Genomic DNA, 10813 nt, shown 5'->3' with positions numbered 1-10813 from the left:
TATAATTAAACAGGAAATAAAAGAGCGAGGGTGGAATCTATGAAATGTAAAGGGAACGCTGTGCAAAAGTTCTAAAGAAATAACCCACATCCCTGTAAATGGATTCAATAATGATAAAAGAGAAGGTTATAAAGTACAAGTCAGTTCCAGTTTTGCTTGCAACACACACAAAAAATAGACCAGGCGCCAAATCTATCTCTGTAAATCCATTCCCATTGGTTTACATGGGTGTCGAATGGACGTGGGCAACGCTTATCAGAAAATCGCGTCTCTTACTCATCTTTTGGTCATTACCTACTCCTGAGGGAAATATCTGTCTTTTAAACAGTTAAAAGCTCCACTGTGGTCACTTGCTAGTCACTACTTCTGTCTTTCTGCTGTTTGGTGCTGAGCTGATAGTATACAATAGATTTTCTGAGCTTTTTCACTGACTGAAACTAATGAAAGCGGAGAATATGAATCAAAACAGTAAACCAAAGCATTGAGCTGAAAGATGCTAAAATGCTTCATAGAGCTGAGGGGAAGTGCAGAGTCACACCTTCCACTAACACATACTCATTTGATCCATTGTTAATATAAAATATATTGACTAGTGCAGCTTAATGTAGTAACTTATGAATACTTTACTACATTGTGGTATTACTACTTTTAGTGAAGTAAATTGTCCAAGTACGTCTTCCACCACTGATTCTTACATTAGCAAACATAGTTACTGCAATAACTCGAAATACTGCAATATTATTTATTCAAAATGCCACACATGAATACATTAGGATTGGAATTACATTCAAAAAGTGTGACACCTTTTTATGAAGAAATACCATAAATGACATTTAATGTAATAAAGTGGTGATGTGATTGCATTTGACATTTAGGGGAACATTTTATTACATTCTGACACGTTATTACACTATCCAGCAGATATCACTTAATTGCTTGTTACAGAGAGGGAGGAAGAGTGACAGCGGATGAGATACTTATTAAGACTGAGTGAGGGGATCTCAGCTCTGGGACAAGACAAAATAAACTCTGGCAGGCTCACATTTCACTCTCCAATCCTGCTGTGGAACTTTTTCTCGAGTTAGACAACTTTGTTTGTGAAATAAATAAACCCCACACACAGTCAGCTGTTCCCTCAGGCATTATTAATCATGAGGTTATTAATATAGGATTCTGGGAATAAAGAATCCCCATGACAGTAATGATGCGGCTGCAGAAGCAGACGATAGATAAGGTTTGCTTTCAGATAGCTCTCCGTTGTGGACACCCACTTTTATGCGGAATATGAGATTCCCCTATATGCAAACTTTTTTTGTCATGACCTCCAATAAAAAATAAAAATGCTGCAGAAAAAGCTCTTCAGACGACCTAAAAGAGGTTTTTGCCCTGCAAAACAAAACTTTGTTGTAGTGTTTGGATTAAAAAGGCAACAGCAAAGGTCAAACATTAGAGATGAGTGCGAATGCACAGTCAAACTATCAATGACACTGTTCTTTTTCTCTCTTGATAACAAAGAAGTATATATTTTGATTTGTCCAAGCAGACAGGATATCAAACCTCTAATTCAACTCAAGCGATGGCACTGAATCCTAATGTGTTGGCACATGTGCAAGACTCCTGTCAAACCCGTTGCCTCATGCCAAATAAAAAGACTCAGGGCATGTATTCGCTTCAACGTTTCTCTTCAACTTCGACTAAATTGAAAATGGCAACAATTTTTATGTTTTCAGTCGTGCTAACAGCGGGGCTCCAGGGCTGGTAATGTTGGTCCATCCACACTGAAATATTTCAACAATTATGAGATAGAGTGCCTTGACATATTTACATATGTCTAAAATCACCAGAGGATGTATCCTACTGACCTTGGTGATCCTCTTACTTTCAATTTAGTAGCACCTCCATCGGGTCAAAACTTCACACTGTCCACAACTTTGATTTCTGATCAAATACCTGCAAAGATTCAAAGGCTTTGTTGTCATATGCAAAACAGTTACAGTGTAGTCCCAGGATCCTCCACCATTGCAACATAACTGGCTAACCCGTCTGCATGTTCTCGTTAGTAATTAGCTAATGTTAGCATGCTAATATGCTAATCTGAGATGGTAAACGTAGTAAACTGTAACAAAGTTTTCACTTAATGCTTAATTTCTACTTAGCTGAGGGACTTACTTCAGGGTGTTACACACAATTCATTGAAAGGTTTCAGTAGTTAAGGAAAAATGTTAAAGCTTTTACTGCATTGAAAGAGATATTAAAGAATCCTACCGTTTCAATAGAGACAGTTTGTTTGTACTCTCTTGCGCTTGTGATAACTGTTATTGTCTCAGAGGATGAAAAGATTATACTTCTGGAGAACTATACTAAAAGAAAGCTCTTACTAAAAATATCATTTGATTTGAAAATAAAAGCAAACATATAAACAATGAATGTTCTAGGAAATTGCAGCAAAACATAATTGAAAAGTAAAATAAAAAATAGGACACCTTGTCTGATCCGCCCAAAGAAGAGATCACTAATTACAGGAAGGAATCCAACAAAACTGGTAAGAAAAACTTTAATAACATTACACTTACTTGAAGTAACTGTTATACAGTGAAATAAATCAATGTGTAAAATCAATTGCTCATCGTTAAACTCTTCTCAAGGGGGCGTTCATTTTCTTCATTTATATCCATAAACTCGTGTCATGCTGAGGTTAAGATAGAATCAGAGGTACCAACTCAATAAATCGACATGTTTTGTGTTCCACAGGGAAATCATAAAGATGATGGGATAGGAGGGACGGCTCACCTCAACACAAGTTTCAAAAGACTGGGACAATTTAAAGGAAATATAAGGTGAGATATTGTATTTATTATGAGTTCAGTTTACTTCCACATGAACAATTTGTGACTCTTTTACTTTACATAATGCATCACATTCTAGTGTTTTTAGCGTGTCTACATTTCACTGATAAATCCCTCGTTCTTCCAGGAGGGGACTGACCACGGCAGCCACTCACTTGCCACTCACTTGGCCGTCATTTTGCCTGATGCGTGAGTTTAAACTTACAAAATGTTAAGTTGTGGAAAAAGGTCTACAATCAGTGTTCTTCAAAACCTGGACGTAACAATGATTTTAGTTACATAGTCAACAAAGGTCTCCTCACAAATTACTTTTCCAAAGTAAAGTTCCAAGGACAGAAATGTGGCACAACACAACTCTAAAATTAAAGGCAACTTAGTAACATGCATAACGAAAAGAAAAGGAGCTTCAAGGCACACAGCTTATCATAAAGTGTGGGGGTGCATGTCTAGCAACTCCACATGGTGCACATATGGAGCAGAGAGCAGTTCTGCCGGTCGGACCCACCAGTCATGTCCGCTTCGTTCCTCCCTCACTGGACGTGGATAAAGCACAACAATGTATCCGGCATCCTCGATAGGGTTAAAGGATGTTCCCTGCTGTGAGAACAGCAATCTCCACCGAGTCTTTAACATGCAAATATAATGCTCTGTAATGAACTGGGCCTTAACATGATACTGGTTGAAGTGGCTCTGCACTCTCCCTTGCAGTGGCTCTCTATATGGATAGATGATGACCATCACCCAAAATAAATTATCCTGCAGAGGGTCAGAAACCACTAATTAACAAATGTTTAGGAATTGATGGATATGGATGTTTAAACATCCTACTTTAGCATAACCTGAGGGAGTATACAGAGCCTCTTTGTAGATACTGCTGTTATTCAGGACTCTGTTGTCATGAACGGAGCCAGGATACCCCACAAAGGTATTAATGAAGAGGACATTCCCATCAAATACTGCCTGTAATTGTATGGATAGGAAGAGCTTTCTGTTGAGGTATTCCTGACCATGGGTCCATGGGGGGGTTCTTTATGTGGACACGGCAGCCATCAATGGCACCTACACAACTGGAGCACACTGCAAATGGTTGACCAACCTCATCCAGTGCTCCAGCGGTGGGCCGTTTGAAGGGATGCAAATTTCTTTACTCCAGTGTGCACCGGTCGTCAGACTGTAGACTTGGAAACACCAAAGGCATGGGACACAGTGTAAGATAAACCGTGTGACACCCAGTAGACGGTGATTAATGAATGCACCTCATGTGACCCGCCTTGTGTGTTCATTGATGGCAGAATCTACCAAAGGGACTCAACGGAATGTCGCCCCAGCCCGTAGTCAGCCATTTATGCTTTGTTCGTTTACAGTTTCTTTGTCAATAGCTGTGCAGAACAAAATAAACATGGATAACAAAATGAAAGTCCTCAGTTGTATGTCCATTGCCCTCCTCAAAGCCATAAACCATCCAAAACCTTCAGAGCTCCATGTCGGGCTGATAACGCAACTGGAAATGTTTATCGCAAATATATCTTGCCTCCTGCGCATGTAGGCAGCAGTAGCTTTATAAAATGCATAATTACACTAAAGCTGCTATAACAACAGCTAGCATAGACAACAAGGTCAGCAATGCCTGTTAATTTGTTATCCATGTTGAATTAACCACTATTAGTCAAATGGTAATTGAGGCGAAGGACGCGTCTTGACTGATAAGACCCAATCAAGACATGAACGTGGGTGTCTGCATCATTGTTTTCAAAAGTCTCTGTTTCTGTCCATCCAGACTAAAACACAAACGCAGAGTTTTCAAAACTGAGTCTGCAGCATTTTCAAACGTCTTTGCTTCAGGGGTTCTAAAACGGGTGGTGTGGACGAGAGGCATAAACATAACAAGTTATGCATTTTTAAACAAAAATGTGTGTGTATGTGGCTGCCAGATGACTTCTCAATACACCTTTAATTTGTCTCTTCCATGAGTATATTTGCCTTGTTTTTAATGTCTTCTATATTGTGACAATTCAAAGCCTGATAGTAACAACCTTCCTACATACTTGAAGACATGTTCCTCCTTAGCCTTCAGGAGGTGCGTATCACTGTTTTATCATGCAACGCTTGCCCCTTGAGGAGATTATATTTACTCTGTGCTGCCGTAAGCACCTTTCCTGACAGATTATATGAATTAGGGCCCTATTATGGACCGTGGCCAGGAGCTGCATGTACAGGTGATTTGTAATAAGGGCAGCGATGAGGTGAGTCACCAGTGACCGGCCTGATTACAGCAGCTGGACCTCAAGAGGAAAACTCTTTGCTCATCCCTGGTAAACAAAGACAGTAAGATAGATAAGGACACTCCATTAGCTACTTGGTACTATGGGGGTAGGAACAGTAAGGTTACACTTTAAACTCAGAAGGCTCAGGATCAACAATGTGATAAGTAATGTAATCCAAGGCACATGAAATATTTAGTGTGAGATGTTGCAAGAAGAGAAAACACAGAAGAGCCAGTTTGGTTCATAGGAATTAATCAATATTTTATATTCTTTTGTAGCAAAATTTTTTCACACAGAAACAGTTTTTTTTTTCTTGTTTTTGTCCTAGAACCTCAGGTCAGAGTCAAGACTATGTCGAGTCAAGTACACACTTAAATTGTATTCTCAGTCAGCAGAGTGAAAGAGGATGTTACATGATGTCACAGGTAGAGAAAGCCGGTTAAAGGGCCAGTTCACACAAATGACAAAAAACAACACATTTTCTTATTTATCTCAAGTGGTACCTATCCATACATTTAGTTTTTTTCTCACACAGGTTTAGAGATATCCATCTTTGAAATGTCTGCCTCCACCCTGAATCAATCGAAGGAAAAGGAGTTTTGTTTGCGCTTGTCAAAGTACTCTAAACATTTTTGTAAAACAATTTTATGTATGGAATTCCACTAATTCATAGGTAGAGAGTTAAGTTAGTTGTATATTTCCAGAGGAATCTTTTTGTATTGTACTCCATTAAAAGTCAAGTCAATATTCAATTATTATCATAACACCTAATTCTCCACGTTTACTTTAGACAAATGTCACACTTTTTTACTGGCTAAAAGCCTCTCATTACACTATCCATTACCGACAACTTATACATGACAAATTAAATAAGGTTGGTGATATTCTATGTATTCATTAACAACAACAAATTCCATGAAAAGATAAAAAACAACAATGTGTATGCTGTCTCTCAATCATTTCTGACTTCTTGACCCTGTCTGTGGCTCTCCATGAGGCCATGTGAATAATTAATATGGAGTTCTTACTTAAACAGCTGGGCACAATATTCTTTAGTAAATGTTATTCAAACAGGAGTAAATAGCACATTTGTTGTGGCAGGAAGGTGTACTGTTTGTGGGAACTACTCAAAATAAACAAAAGTACTCATGTTCATGGTAACAAAGGAGCATGTCACAATAACATATTTCAGAAAATACTTGTTAGAAGGATCAACTCATTGTTGGTTTTGATATTTTCATGATGAGAAAAATATAGAATATACCCAGACTTATGCAATTGTATTAAAGAAAAATCCTATAATAATCCAATATTGCTTTATTGCAGTCCTGCTCGTTGATTTGCAAATTTCCCACAAAGAGTGAACACAACCAGATGTATAAAATAGATCGCTACTGCAGTATAAACGTTATAGTAAAATATATAGGGATATCTCAAAACCTGGGCAAATAAACAAAGAGTATCTTCATAGCTACAAACCACTATGTCAGGAAATGTGTTTTTTGTTTGCAATTTGGGTGAACTGACCCTCTAAAAACAGCTAGTATTTTACACGTAGTATCATGTAAAATCCCATTTCAGTGAGCCAACTAACAATGACCAAGTTGGTACATCACAGTAAAGCACCTTCTCACTGTTTGCTTCACATGAAAATAAAAGTACTACTGCACGATTTCCCCCCCTTTACATTCTCACCCAGTTATTGTACAAAGAAATGTCAATATACAGAACGGTACACCTAGGGATGAAAAAAAAAATAATGACCACCCCACATTTTGAAATGCAGCAGAGACCCACAAGATATCGAGAAAGGCATCAAAATGTGTAGGGATGTCTTGGCAGTAATCCAAATAGCCACTAATTCAGAGTATCTTACTGCAATGTACAGCTCCGTATGAAAGACGATAAAAGACTAATGGTTCCTCTTGATGAATCAATTCAAATAACACAAAAACCAACCAAGATTCTGTATCACACAATCTGGTTAAATAGATTTCCAGAGAGTTTCCAGCTGTTTGGCCGTTAAAAAGTTATCTTTCTCCCATTTCTCCACTTAACATCCTGAGCAGCGTAATGACCCTTCTCAAGCTAATAAAAGTAAATTTGGACTCATTCCACCATTTAACCTGTCTAAATGAGAATTGTCGTACTCCCTTGTTTGTGTTACCTAAAGAGAATTAGAGCCGAATACATCCTGCTGTGAGGATAAACAAATGGTTATGTGGCCTTGATGGATTTCAAAGACTATTACCGACTGTAATATGCGCTGATAGCATCTGAAACAGTATCCTGAGGCTAACGCTCTGTTTACATCAATGGCCTGTGAGCCTATAGGGTCCACTGTCACCAGCTTGGCCAATGGGGAGCATATCAAAGCATTCAAAAAGACACTTTGTAACAGCAGGAATTAAACCTGAGTTGGAAACAAACTCAATTTGATTGGCTGGAGACTAAATCATTCTTTGAAGCATTTGCAAACAAGTGAATAACTTTGTGTTTTGAGCTGTTTGCGATCCTCTTGTGCATTTGGGTTTTTGTTGTATTTCCATTCACTTTCATATTTTAATAACCTCATATGATACATACCTGAGGTAGAAATACAAAACTGGCTTATTGTGGCTCAGTGTTACTGATTTCAAGAGCACAAGACCTTATTGTTTGAACAATAAGTTTTCATTTTGTGATTGATTGAAATTTGACTGGAAATACTATGGAGGGATGTGAAGGGATATCTTCTGTGTGTGTGTGTGTATATTATAACCTCATTAAAGAGCTGTGCCTGCTGATGAATCACCTCAAATAATAAATAGTAAAAATTATAGAAAAACCCAGATGAAAATAAAAATGACTTTGTTTTAATGTTCTATTCGCTCTTCTGGTCCTTCTCTCTACTATTGCAGTAGTCCCATTTACTGTTGCAGTAGTCCCATTTCATGCTGAGGGTCCAAGACATTGTGACGCACATTCAGTTCACCACAGCCGAAGCAAATCCTCTTGGCATTCAGTTCTTTCGATTAAGACGTAGTAAATCCACTTTGAATTTCACATCTTTTTTTACCGTCTTTCTCTTGGAGCCACTTGCCCTGTGGACGGGAAAGTATTCCCTCTGCACAATCCAAGATTTGATGTTGTTTTGAGATGGAACAATATTTCAAATACAGTCAGACACTGTCAGAGATTTGAGATCATGGCCATGAATCTATTGATTTGAGTGTCTTGTCTCACATATTATTTAGACTGTATTCACATGGATGAATTTCATGCAATACCCAAAGGCAGATTCCCTCTGCAACATCCTGCCTCAGCACTCATGTTCCTTTTTAGTTCCTGATATTGGCCATGGACCTCGTAGTTAGACCCACTCAAACTGTGCTTTCCATCACCCACTCAGAGCTCTCAAAAGTGGGCTTCTCGTCCTCACTGTCATCATACTGCAGCAGCATGCCGTTAACAGACAGACTGCGCTTAGTCCAGATGTTACTGATTCTGCGAGGGTGGCTGCCGCGACACTGTGCGGCCCCCACATGACCCATGTCAAACGAGTGGCTCCTCTTGGGCTTACCCTCCTGGGGCATCCCTAAAAGACGTCCCAGCATGGTGGTGGACTCAGCCCTACCGAGCAGGGGTTCTTTATCGGACGGGGGTACGATAGCCACTGTGATCATAGCATTGGAAGTGGTGGGGGGGCCAGAAGCCACATGGTGGTCCCTCGTGACCCCTCGCAGCTCCAGTGAGGTGAAGGCCCCTAAAAGGTGGTCCAGGTTTGGCCGTGCTTTGGCACCGTGCCCGTGCCTCCTGAACTTGCTGCTGGGTAGGGTGCTGCATTCGCTGCCCTGCATGCTGTAGCGGTCGCCAGCCCCCCTTCCTGTTCGGCTGTCTAATGAGTTAGAAGAGGATGAGGATGAAGAGAGACTACTCTGCAGGGATCCACACTTGAACTCTACCATTTCCTCACGCATGACCACCACTGTGGATTTGACCTGTGGCGGGGCACCGCTGAACCTGTTCAACCCCCCATTGGTCTGCGAGTACGTGTTGCTCACAGCAGGTAATTTATCAGTCTGGATGCCACTTGTCACCTTATACCGCACCATGAGGATAATAATGAACACCAGCAACGTGGCCACAATGATGCCCCCGATGACCAGGATCATAGTGCCACCCAGGAAGCCACTGTGGAGAGACTGGCACTGCGGGTAGTCCTCCGTGGTGATGAACTGGACACAGCCGACGATGTTGGTGGCAGTGAGGGTGGTGGCGGTGTCATCCCAGATGGCCAAGACACAGAGGTCATACTGCATCCCTGGGACAAGATTTGTGACTACGAAGGCTCTGTTAGTCATGGGAATCATCCTGACAAGAAACAGAAAGATACAGCATTAATAATACAGACCTCTTGCTATGGGAGTGCAAGGGTAAAGAACTTTAGTGTTGAAAGCAACACTGGCTTAGTCCGTTATGCTCGGGCAGATCAAAGGAATTTCCAAAATGAAGCATGCTAAGTAGCTATTTATATGCACAGAGTAATTCAGAAAGATGACTTCATTGGTCCCAGTATATCCCATTTGACATGCATGAAGCTATGAGATAAGTATTTAATGGCCACTATTTGAATATTGTTTTGGCTGAATGTGATTTCTTGTACGTTCCATTTAACAAGCATTCAGTTGTTTCAACTCTTTTATTTATCTTTCTCTTATTACAGATGTTTAAATATTACGGATTAACTAAACCTCACTGCTTTTGATTGAAATGAAAGTCAATCTGCATTAGATTAATTCACTAAAATGTATCGCATATTAATGCAATGCTGTAGGAATCTTTGTGTTGTGTAGAAAGCCAATGATAGAAGCTTTTATCCAACAAAGTCATCTGCAGTGACATACACAAATTTGAAATGCCCCCAGACAATATTTCCTTATGGTTATATTAAAAAATGAAGCTATTCAATGAATTTAGTTCGACTTCGACTCGTGTAGTGCTTGAGTAGTCAAACAAGTGCCGCCAATCCATTTAATCAATGTATCGCAAGCAATCTGTTAAGTGTTATTAACTCTACTGACCACATCTCATCGAATCAGAATGAAACATTTAGATGTCAAATTTAAGTCGGCTATTTGCAGACAAACTGTATACACAGCCGACCTACAACCGACCTACACTCCCTCCACAAATTATTCCTGCAGTGGCACTGCACATTGAAAATGATCAAAAACTGGAATCGAATTTGTTCAATTCGTACGTAATTCCAAGAGTCTTGGAATTACGTACGAATTGAACAAATTCGATTCCAGTTTTTGTGTGGAGGGAGTGTAGGTCGGGGTAGTGGATGGGCCTGTCTTTTGTCCTGTCGATGACCTACACCAGCGTGTGCCTTTTGATTAGCAGTATCCCACTATGGTGTAGCCTGTGGCGTTGTCACGGCTGATAACATCATAAAGTATGCCTCCTCAAAACAAGTAACTTCACATTGGGTCTGAGGCAGCTAATAAGACAACACATGGGGACCAAAAGACATGCGATTGGTCAGCAAAGGTTGTTTGTGTTTTCACCTAGAAGTTTTATAATGCTGGTGAAGATTACTGAGAGTGAAGATTAACCTTCTGTTCACTGTGATTGCTCTGTATTAATGAATGCATGTAAACATAGTGATTGCAAGAAGATAGTTTCATACTCAGAAGCTCTGTATCAAAAAGTAAATGC

General features: G+C 39.8%; 1 protein-coding gene across 1 annotated transcript in view; it reads right to left on the bottom strand.

Moving 5' to 3' along the window:
* Positions 1–5355: 5355 nt before the first annotated feature.
* Positions 5356–10813, bottom strand: part of LOC115027746 (leucine-rich repeat and fibronectin type-III domain-containing protein 2) — a 137479-nt gene continuing 132021 nt past the window's right edge. Inside the window, 1 exon segment of the mRNA XM_029461228.1 lies at positions 5356–9463. Within this exon segment, the coding sequence (XP_029317088.1) occupies positions 8473–9463 (991 nt within the window). The 3' untranslated portion in view covers positions 5356–8472.

The sequence above is a fragment of the Cottoperca gobio genome, chromosome 22, assembly GCF_900634415.1.
Source record: "Cottoperca gobio chromosome 22, fCotGob3.1, whole genome shotgun sequence".
Lineage (NCBI taxonomy): Eukaryota > Metazoa > Chordata > Actinopteri > Perciformes > Bovichtidae > Cottoperca > Cottoperca gobio.
This window is presented reverse-complemented; position numbering and strand designations above follow the sequence as displayed.